At 56.8% G+C, this 22,016-nt stretch overlaps 2 protein-coding genes across 4 annotated transcripts; one reads left to right on the top strand and one right to left on the bottom strand.

Moving 5' to 3' along the window:
- Nucleotides 1–166: 166 nt before the first annotated feature.
- LOC146751509 (BPTF-associated chromatin complex component 1-like) lies at nucleotides 167–7,744 on the top strand. 3 transcript variants are annotated; one of them, XM_085534404.1, is made up of 6 exons: nucleotides 167–340; nucleotides 2,443–2,534; nucleotides 4,206–4,307; nucleotides 5,746–5,903; nucleotides 6,582–6,680; nucleotides 7,575–7,744. In XM_085534404.1, exons 1-6 carry the CDS (start codon nucleotides 320–322, stop codon nucleotides 7,577–7,579), a joined length of 477 nt encoding a protein of 158 aa, XP_085390530.1. In that variant the 5' UTR covers nucleotides 167–319; the 3' UTR covers nucleotides 7,580–7,744. The 3 variants fall into 3 exon arrangements, with proteins under 3 accessions (XP_085390530.1, XP_085390531.1, XP_085390532.1); XM_085534405.1 differs by having other exon boundaries at nucleotides 2,430–2,534; XM_085534406.1 differs by lacking the exon at nucleotides 4,206–4,307 and having other exon boundaries at nucleotides 2,430–2,534.
- A 209-nt stretch (nucleotides 7,745–7,953) lies between these two features.
- Nucleotides 7,954–21,127, bottom strand: LOC107306992 (acetylcholinesterase-like). The gene is made up of 6 exons (XM_085534397.1): nucleotides 21,039–21,127; nucleotides 15,214–16,251; nucleotides 14,763–14,985; nucleotides 13,784–14,567; nucleotides 11,622–11,785; nucleotides 7,954–9,548 (listed from the first exon to the last, which is right to left on the bottom strand). The coding sequence occupies exons 1-6, from the start codon at nucleotides 21,042–21,044 to the stop codon at nucleotides 9,427–9,429; spliced, it is 2,337 nt and encodes a 778-aa protein (XP_085390523.1). The 5' UTR covers nucleotides 21,045–21,127; the 3' UTR covers nucleotides 7,954–9,426.
- Nucleotides 21,128–22,016: the final 889 nt, after the last annotated feature.

Genomic DNA, 22,016 nt, shown 5'->3' with positions numbered 1-22,016 from the left:
GGTAACGAGGCGCTGCTCGCTGCTCACTACCTCCCTGCCAGGACCTGCGAGGCGGAGCGCTGCGCATGCGTAGATCCGCCTCCATTAAAGAAGCGCATGCGCAGTGCGAGGCGACCGGAAGTAGAGAGGTTAAGACCGGAAGTTGAGCACCGGAAGCGGAAGTAGAGGAGACCGGAAGTGGGCGCGGCCTGCACCGGTTGCAGCGGGCAGGTCGCCCCGCGCCGCCGCCATCATTGAGGCGGAAGCGGAGCGACGGCGGCGGCGCGTGGAGACCGGAAACGGCGGCGGAGGAGGAACCACAACGGCGGGAAACGCCGCCATGACTTCCGCGTCCACCAAGGTGGGGGGGGGGGGAGGGAGGGACTTCCGGTGTGGGGGGCTGAGGGGACTTCCGGTCAGTGGGGGGCTCGAGATGAACCCCCCCCTCAGCCCCATAGGGAACCATTGAGCCCCATAGGAACCCCATAGAACCCTCCCAGCCCCATAGGAATCCCATAGGGACCCCATAGGGATCCTCAGCCCCATAGGGAACCATTGAGCCCCATAGGAACCCCATAGGGACCCCATAGGGACCCTCAGCCCCATAGGGAACCATTGAGCCCCATAGGAATCCCATAGGGACCCCATAGGGACCCTCAGCCCCATAGGGAACCATTGAGCCCCATAGGAATCCCATAGGGACCCTCAGCCCCATAGGGAACCATTGAGCCCCATAGGAACCACATAGAACCCTCCCAGCCCCATAGGAATCCCATAGGGACCCCATAGGGATCCTCAGCCCCATAGGGAACCATTGAGCCCCATAGGAACCTCATAGGGACCCCATTGGACCCCTCAGCCCCATAGGGAACCATTGAGCCCCATAGGAATCCCATAGGGACCCTCAGCCCCATAGGGAACCATTGAGCCCCATAGGAATCCCATAGGGACCCCATAGGGACCCTCAGCCCCATAGGAACCACTCAGCCCCATAGGAATCCCATAGGGACCCCATTGGACCCCTCAGCCCCATAGGGAACCATTGAGCCCCATAGGAACCACATAGGGACCCTCAGCCCCATAGGAACCCCATAGAACCCTCCCAGCCCCATAGGAACCCCATAGGGACCCCATTGGACCCCTCAGCCCCATAGGGAACCATTGAGCCCCATAGGAACCACTTAGAACCCTCCCAGCCCCATAGGAATCCCATAGGGACCCCATAGGGACCCTCAGCCCCATAGGGAACCATTGAGCCCCATAGGAACCACATAGGGACCCTCAGCCCCATAGGAACCCCATAGAACCCTCCCAGCCCAATAGGAATCCCATAGGGACCCCATAGGGATCCTCAGCCCCATAGGGAACCATTGAGCCCCATAGGAACCCCATAGAGACCCTCCCAGCCCCATAGGAACCCCATTGGGACCCTCAGCCCCATAGAAACCCCATAGTGACACCATAGGGACCCTCAGCCCCATAGGGAACCATTCAGCCCCATAGGGACCCCATAGAGACCCTCCCAGCCCCATAGGAACCCCATTGGGACCCTCGGCCCCATAGAAACCCCATAGTGACACCATAGGGACCCTCAGCCCCATAGGGAACCATTCAGCCCCATAGGGACCCCATAGAGACCCTCCCAGCCCCATAGGAACCCCATTGGGACCCTCAGCCCCATAGAGACCCCATAGGGATCCTCAGCCCCATAGAAACCCTATAGTGACCCCATAGGGACCCTCAGCCCCATAGAGAACCCCTCAACCCCATAGGAACCCCATAGTTCCCCTGAGCCCCATAGAATCTCTCTCAGCCCCATAGAAACCCCATAGTTCCCTCAGCCCCATAGAGCCCCCATCGGGCCCCTCAGCCCCATAGAAACTCCATAGGAAGCCCCTCAGCCCCATAGGGGATCCCTCAGCCCCATAGAAACCCCATAGTTCCCTCAGCCCCATAGAAACTCCATAGGAAGCCCCTCAGCCCCATAGAAGATCCCTCAGCCCCATAGTAACCTCATAGTTCCCCTCAGCCCCATAGGAACCCCATTGGGCCCCTTAGCCCCATAGAAACTCCATAGGAAGCCCCTCAGCCCCATAGGGGATCCCTCAGCCCCATAGAAACCCCATTGGGCCCCTCAGCCCCATAGAAACTCCATAGGAAGCCCCTCAGCCCCATAGGGGATCCCTCAGCCCCATAGAAACCCCATAGTTCCCTCAGCCCCATAGAAACTCCATAGTTCCCCTCAGCCCCATAGAAACCCCATAGTTTCCTCAGCCCATAGTGGATTCCTCAGCCCCATAGAGGATCCCTCAGCCCCATAGAAACCCCATAGTTCCCCATAGAAACCCCATAGTTCCCCTCAGCCCCATAGAATCTCTCTCAGCCCCATAGAAACCCCATAGTCCCCTCAGCCCCATAGAAACCCCATAGTGGATCCCAGTCCATCCCAGTTGCTTCCCTCAGGTCGGGGAAATCTTCTCGGCCGCGGGCGCCGCGTTCTCCCGGCTGGGGGAGCTGACGATGCAGCTGCACCCCATGGCTGACAGCCCTGCGGGGTACGGGCTATGGGGGGATGGGGGGATATGGGGTGATGGGGGGATATGGGGTTATGGGGGGATATGGGGGATATGGGATCATATGGGGGGATATGGGGTTATGGGGGGCTATGGGGGGTATGGGGTTATGGGGGCTATGGGGTTATGGGGGGATATGGGGGGATATGGGGTTATGGGGGGATATGGGGTTATGGGGGGGATATGGGTCAGATGGGGGGATATGGGGGGGGGGATATGGGGTGATATGGGGTCAGTGGGGGGGTTATGGGGGACTATGGGGGGGATATGGGGTCATATATGGGGATATGGGGTCATATATGGGGGATATGGGGCAGTTACGGGGTGATATGGGGGGATATGGGGTGTTGGGGGAGATATGGGGTCAGATGGGGAGGATATGGGGTCATGTGGGGGGGTTATGGGGGGGATATGGGGTTGATATGGGGGAGATATGGGGTGATGGGGGGATATGGGGTCAGTGGGGGGGTTATGGGAGGGATATGGGGTCATATGGGGGGATGTGGGGGGTTATGGGGGAGGATATGGGGGGATATGGGGTTGATATGGGGGGGATATGGAGGGATAATGGGGGGATATGGGGTAATGGGGTGGATTTGGGGGGGATATGGGTTTATGGGGGGATATGGGGGTTATGGGGGATATGGGGGATATGGGGGGATATGGGGTTATGGGGGGATATGGGGGATATGGGGGGATATGGGGTGATGGGGGGATATGGGGTTATGGGGGGATATGGGGTTATGGGGGGATATGGGGTTATGGGGGGCTATGGGGGATATGGGGGGATATGGGGTTATGGGGGATATGGGGGGGATATGGGGTTATGGGGGGATATGGGGTTATGGGGGGCTATGGGGGGATATGGGGTATATGGGGGGATATGGGGGGATATGGGGTTATGGGGGGTATGGGGTGATGGGGGGATATGGGGGATATGGGGGGATATGGGGGATATGGGGGGATATGGGGTTATGGGGGGCTATGGGGTGATGGGGGGATATGGGGTGATGGGGGGGATATGGGGTTATGGGGGGATATGGGGTTATGGGGGGATATGGGGTGATATGGTGGGTATGGGGTGATGGGGGGATATGGGGGGATATGGGGTTATGGGGGGATATGGGGTTATGGGGGGATGTGGGGGATATGGGGGGCTATGGGGTTATGGGGGGATATGGGGGATATGGGGGGGATATGGGGTTATGGGGGGTATGGGGTGATGGGGGGATATGGGGGATATGGGGGGATATGGGGGGGTATGGGGTCATAGAGGGGGGATATTGGGTCAATGGGGGGATATGGGGGGATATGGGGTTAGTGGGGGGGATAGGGGGGGATAATGGTGTGTTATGGGGGGTTATGGGGCAGTTATGGGGTGATGGGGGGGGTATAGGGTCAGATGGGGGGCTATGGGGTCAGTGGGGGGGTAATGGGGGGATATGGGGTCAGATGGGGGTATGGGGGACTAAGGGGGGGATATGGGGGAGTATGGGGTCAGTGGGGGGATATGGGGGGGATATGGGGTCATATGGGGGGATATGGGGCAGTTATCGGTCAGTGGGGGGCTATGGGGTATCTATGGGGTATCTATGGGGCGCTATGGGGTATCTATGGGGCGCTATGGGGTATCTATGGGGCGCTATGGGGCAGGGCCAAGTGGACGCCGGCGGAGCTGGAGCTGCTTCGCGCAGCCGTGCGGCGCTTTGGGGACGACCTGCAGCGCATCAGCGCCATCATCCGCGAGCGCACGCTGTAAGGGGGCGGCCCCACATTGCCCCCCCCGCCCCACAACCAACCCCTGCCCCATAACCAACCCCCGCCCCATAACCACCCCATAACCAACCCCTGCCCCATAACCAACCCCTGCCCCATAACCAACCCCTGCCCCATAACCAACCCCTGCCCCACAACCAGCCTATAACCAACCCCTGCCCCATAACCAACCCCATAACCAACCCCTGCCCCATAACCAACCCCTGCCCCATAACCAACCCCTGCCCCACAACCAACCCCTGCCCCATAACCAGCCTATAACCAACCCCTGCCCCACAACCAACCCCTGCCCCATAACCACCCCATAACCAACCCCTACCCCATAACCACCCCATAACCAACCCCTGCCCCACAACCAGCCTATAACCAACCCCTGCCCCATAACTAACACGGTCTGACCCCAAAAAGGCCCCAAATGGATCCTAAAAGGACCCAAAATGGCCCCAAAATTGACCTAAAAGGGCCCCACATTGCCCCCCCCCGCCCCATAACCAACCCCTGCCCCATAACCACCCCATAACCAACCTCTGCCCCACAACCAACCCCCGCCCCATAACCAACCCCTGCCCCATAACCAACCCCTGCCCCATAACCACCCCCTGCCCCATAACTAACCTGGTCTGACCCCAAATGGACCCAAATAGACCCTAAATGGGCACTAAAAGGACCCAAATGGACCCTAAATGAACCCAAATGGCCCCAAAATTGACCCAAAATAGACCCAAAATGGACCCAAAAAGACCCAAATTGACCCCAAAAAGGACCCAAATAGACCCTAAAAGGACCCAAATGGCTCCAAAATGGACCCAAATAGACCCTAAATGAACCCAAATGGCCCCAAAATTGACCCCAAATAGACCCTAAAAGGACCCAAATGGCCCCAAATTGACCCCAAACTGGATTCAAAATGGCCGCCAACTAGGCCCCAAATCCTCTCCCACCTCCTCCACTTCCGCTTCCGCCCTTGACCCCGCCTCTTTTCCCCCCTCGCCCAATCAGCTGCGGGCCGAGCCGGAAGTCGTCCGAAGTGGGGGGGAAAACTGGGCCTCCTGTTCAAATTCCCCCAAATCCTTCAATTTTACCCCAAAATCCCCCAATTTCACCCCAAAATTCCTTCCAAAAACCCCCAAACGTCCCAATTTAACCCCAAAACACCCTTAAATCCCCTCCCTATCCTCTATATCACCCACTTCCTCTTCCGCCCTTAACCCCGCCCCTTTTCCTCCTCGACCAATCAGCGCTCAGCCCTTAAATCCCCTCATCTCCTCCATCATCTTCCGCTTCCGCTCTTAACCCCGCCCCCTTTTCCCATCTCGTCCAATCAGCGCTCAGCCCTTTATTCCCTCCCATCCCCTCCATACCTCCCAGTTCCGCTTCCGCTCTTAACCCCGCCTCTTTTCCCTTCTCGTCCAATCAGCGCTCAGCTCCGTGGTGCCGCCCGCCGGAAGGCCTACGAGGAAGGCGGGCTGCCGCTTCCGGCCCCCGCCCCCGATTCACCCAAACGGGCCCAAAGGAGACCGGGGGGGGGCGGGGCGTCACCGGAACCGCCCCCGAAAAGACCCAAATCCACTTCCGGTATGAGAGACCCCCCCTACGACCCTCATTTGGGACCCACCCCCGTTAATTAGGGACCCCCCCCTTATATGGGACCCATCTTGATTTGGGTCCCCCCCTTATTTGGGTCCCCCCGTGTTTCGACTCCCGTCACTTTGGTTCCGCCCTTATTTGGGTCCCCCCACTCCCTTTAGGGCCCCACCCCTCTATGGGACCCCCCCCACCATTATAAGACCCCCCCCCCCCCATTGGACCCCCCCCCTTCTATGGGACCCCCCCCACCATTATAAGACCCCCCCCTATTATAAGACCCCCCCCCCAATTCAGGACCTCCCCCCTTATTTGGGGACCCCCCCCCCTCTATGGGACCCCCCTCATTTGGGACCCCCCCCCCCATTATAAGACCCCCCCCCAATTTAGGACACACCCCCCCCCCCCCCCGCCTTTGGGACCCCCCCGATTTGCCCCCCCCCTCTATGGGACCCCCCCCCCTTTATGGGACCCCCCCCCTTTATTTGGGACCCCCCCCCCCCCCATGGGACCCCCCCACCCCTATTACAAGACCCCCCCCCCTCTATGGGGCCCCCCCTTTATTTGGGACCCCCCATCTTTGGGATCCCCCCCCCCCCCCTTATTTGAGACCCCCCCTCCCCTCTTTGGACCCCCCCCCACTTTGCGACCCCCCCCCCCCTTTTTCAGAGCCCCCCCCCACTGATGCCGACCCCCCCGGGGGGGACGTGGTGGATGTGGAGGGACTGGGGGAACCCCCCCCCCCAAAAAGGAGCCCCCCGGAACTGGGTGAGATGGGGAGGGGGCCCTTATGGGGTCGTTATGGGGTTATGGGGTCGTTATGGGGCCCTTATGGGGTCATTATGGGGTTGTTATGGAGTGGTTATGGGATTATGGGGTCATTATGGGGCTCTTATGGGGTCGTTATGGGGTGGCTATGGGGTCGTTATGGGGTTATGGGGTTGTTATGGGGCCATTATGGGGTTATGGGATCATTATGGGGCCCTTATGGGGTCGTTATGGGTTGACTATGGGGCCCTTATGGGGTTGTCATGGGGTCATTATGGGATCTTTATGGGGTTATGGGGTCGTTATGGGATTATGGGGTTGTTATGGGGTCTTTATGGGGTTATGGGGTCTTTATGGGGCCCTTATGGGGTCGTTATGGGGTCATTATGGGGTCTTTATTGGGTTATGGGGTCGTTACGGGGCCCTTATGGGGTCGTTATGGGGTGGCTATGGGGTTATGGGGTCGTTATGGGGTTATGGGGTTGTTATGGGGTCTTTATGGGGTTATGGGGTCGTTACGGGGCCCTTCTGGGGTTGTTATGGGGTCACTATGGGGTTATGGGGTCATTATGGGGCCCTTATGGGGTTGTTATGGGGTTATGGGTTGGGGATGGGGCCCTTATGGGGCCTTTATGTGGGTGTGGGGTTGTTATGGGGTCATTATGGGGTTATGGGGTGGCTATGGGGTGCTATGGGGTGGCTATGGGGTTATGGGGCCATTATGGGGTGGCTATGAGGTGGTTATGGGGTTATAGGGTGCATATGGGGTGGCTATGGGACACTATGGGGCTCAATGGGGTGCTATGGGTTACTATGGGTTTCTATAGGGTTCTATGGGGTTTTATAGGGCTCTGTGGGGTTTCTATGTGCATCTTTACACCCCCCTCCCCACAGTGTGAATGGAGCCCAACGTGGGACCCCCCCCTCCACGACCCCCCCCCCACAGACCCCACAACAACGGACCCCCCCTATTAACCCCCCCCCCCCCCCAAGACCCCAAAACCCCATTGGGGTCTCCCCCCCCCCCCCCATATTTACACCCCAATAAACGGCTGTGACCCCCCCCCCTTGTTATTCTGTGTTGTTTTCTGCCCCCCCCCCATTAATGGGGACCCCCCCCAATTCAAAGGGACCCCCCCATATAAAGGGACCCCCCCAATTTAAAGGGACCCCCCCCTATTTAAAGGGACCCCCCCCACTTAAAGGGACCCTCCCCTTTTATAGGGTCCCCCCCACTTTATGGGCCCCCCCCCCTTTATGAGGACCCCCCCCATATGGACACAGCACTGGGTTGTCTTTATTGGGATGACACAACAGCGCTATGGGGCGCTATGGGGCACAGTGGGGTGTTTATAGGGCCCTGTGGGGTGGCTATGGGGCCTGTAGGGTGCTTATAGGATCCTGTGGGGTGCCTATGGGGTGCTTATGGGGCCTATGGGGTGCCTATGGAGCCCTGTGGGATGTTGTGGGGTGCTTATGGGGTGGCTATGGGGCCTGTTGTGGGTACTTATGGGGTGGATATGAGACCCTTTGGGTTACTTATGGGGCCCTGTGGGGTGCTTATAGGCCCTGTGGGGTGCTTATGGGGTGCCTATGGGGCCCTATGGTGCACTGTGCGGTGCTTATGGGATGCTATGGGCCCTGTGGGGTGCTTATGGGGCACTCTGGGGTGCTTATGGGGTGCTATGGGGCCTATGGGGTGCTTCAGGGTGTTGTAGGGACCCTCAGGGTGTATCTGATCCTATTGGGTTGTTATAGGGACCCACTGGGTGTCTCTGGTTCCATTGGGGTGTTTTAGGGCCCCTATGGGTGTAGTTGATCCTATTGGGGTGTTGTAGGGACCCTCAGGTTGTTGTAGGGACCCATTGGGTGTCTCTGGCCCCATTGGGGTGTTGTAGGGCCCCTCAGGTTGTAGCTGATCCTATTGGCGTGTTGTAGGGCCCCTCAGGTTGTAGTTGATCCTATCAGGGTGTTATAGGGACCCTCAGGTTGTTGTAGGGCCCCATTGGGTGTCTCTGATCCCATTGGGGTGTTGTAGGGCTCCTCAGGTTGTTGTAGGGCCCCTCAGGTTGTAGCTGATCCCATTAGGGTGTTATAGGGACTCTCAGGTTGTTGTAGGGACCCATTGGGTGTATATGGCCCCATTGGGGTGTTGTAGGAACCCTCAGGTTGTAGTTGATCCTATTGGGGTGTTGTAGGGCTCCTCAGGTTGTTGTAGGGCCCCTATGGGTGTATCTGATCCCATTGGGGTGTTGTAGGGCTCCTCAGGTTGTTGTAGGGCCCCTATGGGTGTATCTGATCCCATTGGGGTGTTGTAGGGCTCCTCAGGTTGTAGTTGATCCCATTGGGGTGTTGTAGGGACCGTCAGGGTGTTGTAGGGACCCTCAGGTTGTTGTAGGGACCCATTGGGTGTATATGGCCCCATTGGGGTGTTGTAGGGCTCCCCAGGTTGTAGCTGATCCTATTGGGGTGTTGTAGGGACCGTCAGGGTGTTGTAGGGCTCCTCAGGTTGTTGTAGGGCCCCTCAGGTTGTATCTGATCCTATTGGGGTGTTGTAGGGACCCATTGGGGTGTTGTAGGGCTCCTCAGGTTGTAGTTGATCCTATTAGGGTGTTATAGGGACCCTCAGGGTGTTGTAGGGCTCCTCAGGTTGTTGTAGGGACCCATTGGGTGTCTCTGGTTCCATTGTGGTGTTGTAGGGCCCCATTGTGGTGTTGTAGGGCCCCTATGGTGCAGTTGTGGGGTGCTATAGGGTGGCGCAGGGCTGCTGCCGGCTGTAGTGCTCGAACTGTGTCCTCCATCGGCCCATGTAGGAGCTCCAGCGGTGGAACTCCAGGCGCCATTCGTGTTCCGCGTCCTCTGTGGGACCTGAAGCTCCAAAGACCCCAAAAGGAAAACCCTAAATAACGACCCGATCGACTCACAGCCCCATACGGACCTGTGAAAGCTCTCTGAGCCCATAAGGACCCCAGGGGACCCCATAAGGAACCCCTGACTCCATAAGGAGACCCTGACCCCATAAGGACCCCATAAGGATCCCCTGACCCCATAAGGACCCCATAGGACCCCATAAGGAACCCCTGACCCCATAAGGAGACCCTGAACCCATAAGGACCCCATAAGGATCCCCTGACCCCATAAGGACCCCATAGGACCCCATAAGGAACCCCTGATTCCATAAGGAGACCCTGAACCCATAAGGACCCCATAAGGACCCCCTGAACCCGTAAGGACCCCCTGACCCCATAAGGACCTCCTGACCCCATAAGGAACCCCTGACTCCATAAGGAGACCCTGACCCCATAAGGACCCCATAAGGACCCCCTGAACCCGTAAGGACCCCCTGACCCCATAAGAACCCCCTGACTCCATAAGGAGACCCTGAACCCATAAGGACCCCATAAGGATCCCCTGACCCCATAAGGAGACCCTGAACCCATAAGGACCCCATAAGGATCCCCTGACCCCATAAGGACCCCATAGGACCCCATAAGGAACCCCTGACACCATAAGGACCTCATAAGGACCCCATAGGACCCCATAAGGAACCCCTGACCCCATAAGAACCCCATAAGGACCCCTTGACTCCATCAGGACCCCATCAGGACCCCATAAGGACCTCCTGACACCATAAGGACCCTATAAGGACCCCCTGACCCTATGAAGACCCCATAAGAATCCCCTGACCCCATAAGGACCCCATAAGGACCCCCTGAACCCGTAAGGACCCTACAAAAGGCCCCTGATATCATCAGGATCCCCTGACCCCATAAGGACCCCCTGACCCTATAAAGACCCCATAAGGACCCCATAAAGACCCCATAAGGACTCCATAGGACCCCATAGGACCCCCTGACGCCATAAGGACCGCATAAAGACCCCATAAGGACCCCCTGACCCTGTAAGGACCCCATAGGACCCCATAAGGACCCCCAGACCCCATAGGGACCCCATAGGGACCCAATAGGATCCCCTGACACCATAAGGACCGCATAAAGACCCCATAAGGACCCCCTGACCCTGTAAGGACCCCATAGGACCCCATAAGGACCCCATAAAGACCCCTGACCCTATAAAGGCCCTATAAAGACCCCATAGGACCCCATAAAGACCCCTGACCCTATAAAGACCCCATAGGACCCCATAAAGACCCCTGACCCTATAAAGGCCCTATAAAGACCCCATAGGACCCCATAAAGACCCCTGACCCTATAAAGACCCCATAGGACCCCATAAAGACCCCTGACCCTATAAAGGCCCTATAAAGACCCCATAGGACCCCATAAAGACCCCTGACCCTATAAAGACCCCATAGGACCCCATAAAGACCCCTGACCCTATAAAGGCCCTATAAAGACCCCATAGGACCCCATAGGACCCCTGACCCTATAAAGGCCCTATAAAGACCCCATAGGACCCCATAAGGACCCTATAAGGACCCCATAAAACCCCATAGGACCCCATAAAGACCCCTGACCCTATAAAGGCCCTATAAAGACCCCATAGGACCCCATAGGACCCCTGACCTTATAAAGGCCCTATAAAGACCCCATAGGACCCCATAGGACCCCTGACCCTATAAAGACCCCATAGGACCCCATAAAGACCCCTGACCCTATAAAGACCCCATAGGACCCCATAAAGACCCCTGACCCTATAAAGGCCCTATAAAGATCCCATAGGACCCCATAAAGACCCCTGACCCTATAAAGGCCCTATAAAGACCCCATAGGACCCCATAAAGACCTCTGACCCTACAAAGGCCCTATAAAGACCCCATAGGACCCCATAAAGACCCCTGACCCTATAAAGGCCCTATAAAGACCCCATAGGACCCCATAAAGACCCCTGACCCTATAAAGGCCCTATAAAGACCCCATAGGACCCCATAGGACCCCTGACCCTATAAAGGCCCTATAAAGACCCCATAGGACCCCATACCGGTGGCGTTGAGCAGCTTGGGCAGGAAGCGTGTCCAGAAGGCGCAGATCTGTGTCCTCAGCCCCTGCCCCACACTTAGGGGGCGGGCGTTGAGGTGGGCGTAGCGCTGCCCCGAAGGCGTGTAGGGCGGCCATTGGGGTCCAGCCACCCCACCATTAGGGTCACTGTGGGGTCAGGTAAAGGGGCAGAGATACACAATGGCCCCATTGACCCCATTGACCCCATTGATCCCATTGATCCCATTCACCCCAACGTCCCCATTGACCCCATTGATCCCATTGATCCCATTCACCCCAACGTCCCCATTGACCCCATTGATCCCGTTGATCCCATTCACCCCGATGTCCCCATTGACCCCATTGCCCCCAACACTCCCATTGACCCCATTGACCCCAATGTTCTCATTCAACCCCATTGACCCCAATAGCCCCAATGGCCCCATCACCCCCATTGACTCCATTCACCCCAATGTCCCCATCACCCCATCACCCCCATTGTCCCCATTGCTCCCATTGCCCCCATTGACCCCATCACCCCCATTCACCCCATTGATCCCATTGCCCCCATTGCCCCCATTGCCCCCAATGACCCCATTCACCCCACTGATCCCAATGTTCCCATCACCCCCATTGACCCTAATGACCCCATCACCCCCATTGCCCCCATTCACCCCCAATGTCCCCATTCACCCCCATTGCCCCCAGTGTCCCCATTCACCCCATCACCCCCACTGACCCCATTGACCCCAATGTCCCCATTGCCCCCCTCACCCCCATTGCCCCCAATAGCCCCATTGACCCCATCGTCCCCATTCACCCCATCACCCCCACTGACCCCATTGACCCCAATGTCCCCATTGACCCCATTCACCCCATTACCCCCATCACCCCCATTGACCCCAATGTCCCCATTCACCCTATTACCCCCATCCCCCCCATTGCCCCCAATAGCCCCATTGACCCCAATGTCCCCATCACCCCCATTGACCCTAATGACCCCATCTCCCCCATTGACCCTATTCACCCCATCACCCCCATTGACCCCATATCCCTCATTACCCCCATTGCCCCCATCTCCCCCATTGACCCTATCACCCCCATTGCCCCCATTGCCCCCAATGTCCCCATCACCCCCATTGCCCCCATTGCCCCCATTGCCCCCAATGTCCCCATTCACCCCAATACCCCCATTGTCCCCATTGCCCCCAATGTCCCTATCACCCCCATTCACCCCATCTCCCCCATTGACCCTAATGATCCCATCTCCCCCATTGACCCTATTCACCCCATTACCCCCATTGACCCCACTGATCCCATTGACCCCAACACCCCCATTACTCCCAATGTCCCCATTGCCCCCATTGCCCCCAATAGCCCCATTGACCCCATCACCCCCATTGACCCTAATGACCCAATGTCCCCATCACCCCCATTCACCCCATCACCCCCACTGACCCCATTGACCCCAATGTCCCCATTGACCCCATTCACCCCATTACCCCCATCACCCCCATTGACCCCAATGTCCCCATTCACCGTATTACCCCCATCCCCCCTATTACCCCCAATAGCCCCATTGACCCCAATGTCCCCATTCACCCCAACACCCCCATTGTCCCTATTGCCCCCAATGTCCCCATTCATCCCATCACCCCCATTGACCCCAACACCCCCAATGTCCCCATTCACCCCCATTGCCCCCAATGTCCCCATTCACCCCATCACCCCCATTGACCCCATCTCCCCCACTGCCCCCATTACTCCCAATGTCCCCATTGCCCCCAATAACCCCAATGTCCCCATTGACCCCAACACCCCCATTGACCCCAATGTCCCCATTGACCCCAATATCCCCATTCACCCCAACACCCCCATCGCCCCCATTGCCCCCATTGCCCCCAATATCCCCATTGACCCCAATGTCCCCATTCACCCCATCTCCCCCATTGACCCTAATGACCCCATCACCTCCATCACCCCCATTCACCCCATCACCCCCATGACCCCCATTGACCCCATCGTCCCCATTCACCCCATCACCCCCACCGACCCCATTGACCCCAATGTCCCCATTGCCCCCAATAACCCCATCACCCCCATCACCCCCATTGACCCCAATGTCCCCATCGCCCCCATTCACCCCATAGCCCCATCACCCCGTACCCGGTGCGTGCGAAGTTCCCCCAGTATCTCATGATCCTCCTGCTCAGCTCCTGCTCCTCCTTGGTGTAATTCTTTTTGGGATCCAGCGGTTGCCCGAACACGAACTCGATCTCGTACCCATGCGGGACCCCCATCCACGACGGCCATAACAGGGTGGACGCGCGATGGTCGAACAGATACGCGTAAACCTTCCCCCCCCTTTGAGCCCAGCGCTGAGCGAAGGCCATCATGGGGCAGACCACGTTGTGATCCCCTACGATGTCATCCAGCGCCTCCCTGTTCTTTATGGGGTTATCGGCGTCCAACCAGTCGGTGTAATGAAGCACCACGGCCTCGGCCGCCAAGTCGTTGGCTTGAGGGACCCCCATGCGGACCCCCCCTAAAAACTCCTCCCTGCTTATAAGGCTTTCGTTGTCTTTCCCAAAACCCGGGACCCCATAGACGAGGAAATAGGAACCTTCGTCACGGACGGCCCCGAGGAGAACCTCGACTTCACTGGGGGATCTATGGGGGCTGGGGGCCCCAGGACCATCGGGAGAGCCCTCGTCTCTATGGGGTCTGGAGGATGATTTGGCCCCATAACCATCGGGAGAGCCCTCGTCTCTATGGGGCCTGGAGGATGACTTGGCCCCATAACCATCGGGAGAGCCCTCGTCTCTATGGGGCCTGGAGGATGACTTGGCCCCATAACCATCGGGAGACCCACTGACCCCATAACCATTGGGAGAGCCCTCGTCTCTATGGGGTCTGGAGGATGATTTGGCCCCATAACCATCAGGAGACCCTTCGTCCCTATGGGGCCTGGAGGATGATTTGGCCCCATAACCATCGGGTGAGCTCTCATCCCTATGGGGCCTGGAGGACCCATCACCCCCAACCCCATAACCCCCCTCTACCCCTCTGACCCCATAACCCCCCCCAACCCCATAACCCTCCCTTCCCCCTTCCTTCACCCCATAACCCTCTTTGACCCTATAACCCTCTGGCTCCTCTTTGACCCCATAACCCCCCCCAACCCCATAACCTTCCCCTCCTCCCTCCTTCACCCCATAACCCCCCCTATCCACATCCCTTTCCCTCACCCCTCTGACCCTATAACCCTCCGGCCCCTCTTTAACCCCATAACCCCCCCCAACCCCATCCCTTTCCCTCACCCCATTGACCCCATAACCTTCCCCTCTTCCCTCCTTCACCCCATAACCCTCCGGCCCCTCTTTGCCCCCATAACCCCCCCCAGCCCCATAACCTTCCCTTCCTCCCTCTTTAACCCTATAACCCTCCGGCCCCTCTTTGCCCCCATAACCCCCCCCAACCCCATAACCCTCCGGCCCCTCTTTGCCCCCATAACCCCCCCCAACCCCATAACCCTCCGGCCCCTCTCTCACCCCATAACCCCCCCCAGCCCCATAACCCTCTGGCCCCTCTCTGACCCCATAACCCCCCCCAGCCCCATAACCTGCCCCTAACATCACCTCGGGGCTGTCAATGAGGAACTCCCCATCCACTACGGGGACGAACGCGAACCTAAAAACGCTTTGGGGTGGCAGAACTTCCCCTTCCCCCTCCACCAACCTCAAGGCGTCCACCCCCTTCAAACACCCCACAAGCTCCGTCTCGTTCCCATAGGGGCACCCCACAGCCTTCCCCAATAGGGCCGCCCTCCTCCTCCCTTCGGCAGCCCCTATAGTTGCCCACGGGCCGTTGGGGGACCCGCTCTGTAGGACGGCCCTATTAAACAACCCCTTGCTATAGGGTGACAATAGATGCAGCCCTATAGACGCAGCCCCGGCGCTCTCCCCAAACAACGTGACCCTATTGGGGTCCCCACCAAAGGCTTCAGCGTTAACCCGGATCCATTGTAAGGCCAAACGTTGATCCCATAGACCCACGTTCCCCGGGGCGTCCCTATATCCCACCAAGGCCAAGAACCCTATAGATCCCACCCTATAGTTCATGGATATCACTATGGCGTCCTCAGCTACAGCCAAATACCGGCCGTCATAGACATCCAACGACACCGAGCCGCTATAGAAGCCGCCCCCATAGACCCACACCAGCACCGGGGCCTTATAGGGTTTCCTCTTTGGGGTCCATACATTAAGATATAGGCAATCCTCATTCATTTCCCTATTAGGATTCCACATCTCCGAGCCCTCAAACCCCGGGAACGTGGTGTCAATCATCTGATAACACGCGTAGGGTTGAGTGTCCGTATCTCTAACCCCCCCCCATGGGGTTGTTATAGGGACGGGAGGGCGGAAACGGAGCGACCCTATAGGGGGAATCGCATATGGGATCCCTAAGAAGGCGGCCGCCATGACACCGGAAGGACCGGCCGGGACTAAAAGGCCCCGGATGGAGCCGGTTGTAGTTCGGACCTCCGGACGGTTGGGGGCGCTGTAGGTAAAATCCGACGGCGTGGGAAAAGTGGGCGGGGCCAAGGAAAGGAGGAGGAGCCAAAGGAGGGGCTGCGGGGGGACAGAGAGATATAGGGTTATAGGGGATTCTATAGGGTTATATGGGATTCTATAGGGTCTGTGGGGTTATATGGGGTCTGTGGGGTTATATGGGGTTATATGGGATTCTATAGGGTCTGTGGGGTTATGTGGGGTCTATGGGGTTATATGGGGTCATATAGAGTCTATGGGGTTGTATAGGGTTATATGGGGTTATGGGGTTGGGGGGGCTGTGGGGGGACAGAGAGATATAGGGTTATAGGGGATTCTATAGGGTCTATGGGGTTATATGGGGTCTATGGGGTTATATGGGGTCTTATGGGGTCTATGGGGTTATATAGGGTTGCATAGGGTTATATGGGGTTATGGGGTTGGGTGGGCTGCGGGGGGACAGAGAGATATATGGGGTTATATGGGGTTATAGGGGATTGTATAGGGTTATATGGGATTCTATAGGGTCTGTGGGGTTATAGGGGATTCTATAGGGTCTATGGGGTTATATGGGGTCTATGGGGTTATATGGGGTTGTATAGGGTTATAGGGGGTTATGGGGTTGGGGGGGCTGCGGGGGGACAGAGAGATATATGGGGTTATATAGGGTTATATGGGATTGTATAGGGTTATATGGGGTTATATGGGGTTATATGGGATTCTATAGGGCCTGTGGGGTTATATGGGGTCTATGGGGTTATATGGGGTCTTATGGGGTTATATAGTTATGGGGTGGGGCCAAGGAAAGGAGGAGGAGCCAAAGGAGGGGCTGCGGGGGGACAGAGAGATATATGGGGTTATATGGGGTTATATGGGATTGTATAGGGTTATATGGGATTCTATAGGGTCTGTGGGGTTATATGGGGTCTATGGGGTTATATGGGGTCTTATGGGGTCATATAGGGTCTATGGGGTTGTATAGGGTTGTATAGGGTTATATGGGGTTATGGGGTTGGGTGGGCTGCGGGGGGACAGAGAGATATAGGGTTATATGGGATTCTATAGGGTCTGTGGGGTTATATGGGGTCTATGGGGTTGTATAGGGTTATATGGGGTTATGGGGTTGGATGGGCTGCGGATGGACAGAGAGATATATGGGGTTATATAGGGTTATATGGGATTCTATAGGGTTATATGGGGTTATATGGGATTCTATAGGGCCTGTGGGGTTATATGGGGTCTTATGGGGTTGTATAGTTATGGGGTGGGGCCAAGGAAAGGAGGAGGAGCCAAAGGAGGGGCTGCGGGGGGACAGAGAGATATATGGGGTTGTATGGGGTTATATGGGATTCTATAGGGTTATATGGGATTCTATAGGGTTATATGGGATTCTATAGGGTCTGTGGGGTTATATGGGGTCTGTGGGGTTATATGGGGTCTATGGGGTTGTATAGGGTTATATGGGGTTATGGGGTTGGATGGGCTGCGGGGGGACAGAGAGATATATGGGGTTATATAGGGTTATATGGGATTCTATAGGGTCTATGGGGTTATATGGGATTCTATAGGGTCTATGGGGTTATATGGGGTCTTATGAGGTCTATGGGGTCTTATGGGGTCAGAGGGGGTTATGGGGTTGGGTGGGCTGCGGGGGGACATAGAGATATAGGGTTATATGGGATTGTATAGGGTTATATGGGGTTATATGGGATTCTATAGGGTCTGTGGGGTTATATGGGGTCTATGGGGTTATATGGGGTTGTATAGGGTTATATGGGGTTATGGGGTTGGGTGGGCTGCGGGGGGACATAGAGATATAGGGTTATATGGGATTCTATAGGGTCTATGGGATTATATGGGGTTATATAGGGTCTATGGGGTTATATGGGATTATATAGGGTCTATGGAGTCATATGGGGTCTTATGGGGTCTATGGGGTCTTATGGGGTCAGAGGGGGTTGTGGGGGTTATGGGGTCATATGGAGTTATATGGGGTTAAGGGGGGATATAGGGTCATATGGGATTATGGGGGGTTATGGGGCTGGGGGGGCTTATGGGGTCTTATGGGGTTATGGGAGGTATGGGGGGGTATGGGGCTATGGGGTTATATGGGGTTATATAGGGTGTATGGGGTTGTGTGGGGTTATATGGGGGCTTATAGGGTTCTATGGGGTTATGGGGTCAGAGGGGGTCGGGGGAGTTAATAGGGTTGTGGGGGTTATGGGGTCAGGGATGTTCCCATCTATGGGGCAGATCTATAGGGTCAGCCCCCCCCCGGCTTCCCCCTCCCCCCCCATTCCCATCTATGGGGCGGCGCTATGGGGCCCCATGGGGTGGGCGGAAGTTCCTCCCCCCCCCCCCGCCCTACAACAGCTGTGGGGCAGGTGGACGAGCCCCAAATAGAATCCGGGCCGGAAATAGGGGGAGGGGATGGAAAGGGGCACTTGTGGGTCAGCCCGGCCCCATAGATCGGCCCTATTACCAGCTCTAGCCCCATAGATTGGCCCTATAGAAAACCCTGGCCCCATAGATTGGCCCCATAGTGAGACTCAGCCCCATAGATTGGCCCCAGCCCCATAGATGGGCCCTATAGCCATCCTCAGCCCCATAGATTGGCCCTATAACTAACCCTGGCCCCATAGATTGGCCCTATAACCAATCCCAGCCCCATAAATCGACCCTATAGCCAACCTTAGCCCCATAGATTGGCCCCAGCCCCATAGATTGGCCCTATAACTAATCCTGGATCCATAGATCAGCCCTATAGCCAACCTTAGCCCCATAGATCAGCCCTATAACCAAGTCTGGCCCCATAGATTGGCCCTATAACTAATCCTGACCCCACAGATTGGCCCTATAACTAATCCTGGGTCCATAGATCAGCCCTATAGCCAACCTTAGCCCCATAGATTGGCCCTATAACCAAGTCCGGCCCCATAGATTGGCCCTATAACTAACCTTGGCCCCATAGATCGGCCCTATAACCAGCACTAGCCCCATAGATCAGCCCTATAACTAATGCTGGTCCCATAGATCGGCCCTATAGCCATCCCTGGCCCCATAAAGAGAAGCCTGTCCCATAGATCCCTGCCCCATAGGAACCCCACACCCCATAGATCCCCACCCCACAACGAACCCTTCCCCCACCCCATAGATCCACCCCTCTCCCACCCAAAACCCCAATAAAAATCACAGCAGGTGCAGAGGGTGGGGCTGGGGGGTTATGGGGCGGTTATGGGGCAGATATAGGGCAGATATGGGGTTATGGGGCAGTTATGGGGCGGATGTGGGGTTATAGGGAGGTTATGGGGCAGTTATGGTGGGATATGGGGTTATGGGGTAGATATGGGGTTATGGGGCAGATATGGGGTTCTATGGGGCAGATATGGGGTTCTATAGGGCAGAGATGGGGCTATGGGGTGGATATGGGGTTCTATAGGGCAGATATGGGGTTATGGGGGTGATATGGGGTTCTATGGGGCAGATATGGGGTTCTATAGGGCAGATATGGGGTTATGGGGGTGATATGGGGTTCTATGGGGCAGATATGGGGTTCTATAGGGCAGATATGGGGTTATGGGGGTGATATGGGGTTCTATGGGGCAGATATGGGGTTCTATAGGGCAGATATGGGGTTATGGGGTGATATGGGGTTCTATGGGGCAGATATGGGGTTCTATAGGGCAGATATGGGGTTATGGGGGTGATATGGGGTTCTATGGGGCAGATATGGGGTTCTATAGGGCAGATATGGGGTTATGGGGTGATATGGGGTTCTATGGGGCAGATATGGGGTTCTATAGGGTAGATATGGGGTTATGGGGGTGATATGGGGTTCTATAGGGCAGATATGGGGTTCTATGGGGCAGATATGGGGTTCTATGGGGCAGATATGGGGTTCTATAGGGCAGATATGGGGTTATGGGGGTGATATGGGGTTCTATGGGGCAGATATGGGGTTCTATGGGGCAGAGATGGGAGAGGTGTGGCTCAGGGAAAGGATGACGCAGAGATGTTGAGTTGGGGGGGGGTCTCTGAAATGGGGGGGATTTGGGGTTATGGGGCAGAGATGGGGTTATGGGGTGCTATGGGGTGGCTATAGGGTGGCTATGGGGCAGCTATGGGGCAGATAAGGGTCACTATGGGGTGTTATAGGGCAGAGATGGAAATCAATGGGAACAGATGGAGGATGAATGGGGGTTAAGGGGTTATGGGATGGCTATGAGGTGGCTATAGGGAGGCTATAGGGCTGCTATAGGGCTGCTATGGGGTGGCTATAGGGCTGCTATGGGGCAGCTATGGGGCTGCTATGGGGTGGCTATAGGGCTGCTATAGGGCAGCAATGGGGCAGCTATAGGGCAGCTATGGGGTGGCTATAGGGCTGCTATGGGGCTGCTATGGGGTGGCTATAGGGAGGCTATAGGGCAGCTATAGGGCTGCTATGGGGTGGCTATAGGGCTGCTATGGGGCAGCTATAGGGCAGCTATGGGGCAGCTATAGGGCTGCTATAGGGCTGCTATGGGGTTGCTATGGGGTGGCTATAGGGCTGCTATAGGGCAGCTATAGGGCAGCTATAGGGCTGCTATGGGGTGGCTATAGGGCTGCTATAGGGCAGCTATAGGGCAGCTATAGGGCTGCTATGGGGTGGCTATAGGGCTGCTATGGGGTGGCTATGGGGCTGCTATGGGGCAGCTATAGGGCTGCTATAGGGCAGCTGTGGGGCAGCAATGGGGCAGCTATAGGGCAGCTATGGGGTGGCTATAGGGCAGCTATAGGGCAGCTGTGGGGCAGCTGTGGGGTGGCTATAGGGCAGCTATAGGGCTGCTATAGGGCAGCTATGGGGCGCTATGGGGCAGCCCCGTCCTCACCTCCATCTCGTCGCCCTTCGCTGCTGCAAAACAGCGGCAGAGCTGATGGGGGGGGGGGCGATGGGGGAGGGGTTAAATTGGGGGGGGGGGGTTGGCAGCCCCTCCCCCACCGCTGCGGCATCAACGCCCCTCCCCCATAGCGCCAACGCCTCGGCCCCATAGATCCCCTATAGGAACCCTAAAGCTGCCCTATAAGTGCCCCATAGATCCCCTATAGGAGCCATAGGACTGCCCTATAGAATCCCTATAGATTCCCTAGGGCTGCCCCATAGATCCCCTATAGAAACCCTATGGCTGCACCATAGATCCCCTATAGGAACCCTAAAGCTGCCCTATAAGTGCCCCATAGATCCCCTATATTCAATCTATGGGGAATCTATGGGGTAGTTATAGGGTAACTATGGGGCAGTTATAGGGGATCTATGGGGCAGTTATAGAAGATTCTATAGGGAAAGCTATAGGGGAATCTACATGGGATCTATGGGGCAGTTATAGGGGATCTATAGGGAATCTATGGCCCATTGCCCCCCCATGTCCCCATTGTCCCCCTGTATTGTCCCCTATTGTCCCCTCCCATTGTTCCCATTGTCCCCCTGTATTGTCCCCCCATATCCCCATTGTCCCCTATTGTCCCCCCCATATCCCTATTGCCCTCCATTGTTCCCATTGTCCCCCCATTATCCCCATTGTCCCCCCTATTGCCCCCCCATGTCCCCCATTGTCCCCTCCCATTGTCCCTCCCACTGCCCCCCCCCCTCATTGTCCCCCCCATTGCCCCCCCATATCCCCATTGTCCCCTATTGTCCCCCCCATATCCCCATTGTCCCCCCTATTGTCCCCCCCATATCCCCATTGCCCTCCATTGTCCCCCCCATATCCCCATTGTCCCCTCCCATTGTCCCTCCTATTGTCCCTCCCACTGCCCCCCCCCTCATTGTCCCCTCCCATTGCCCCTCCATATCCCCATTGTCCCCTATT

Source organism: Coturnix japonica, unplaced genomic scaffold (genome assembly GCF_054131305.1).
Source record: "Coturnix japonica strain WE unplaced genomic scaffold, WE-NBRP24 Scf082, whole genome shotgun sequence".
Taxonomy (NCBI): Eukaryota; Metazoa; Chordata; class Aves; order Galliformes; family Phasianidae; genus Coturnix; species Coturnix japonica.
Note: the sequence above shows the minus strand (reverse complement) of the source record. Positions and strands in the feature narration are given on the sequence as shown.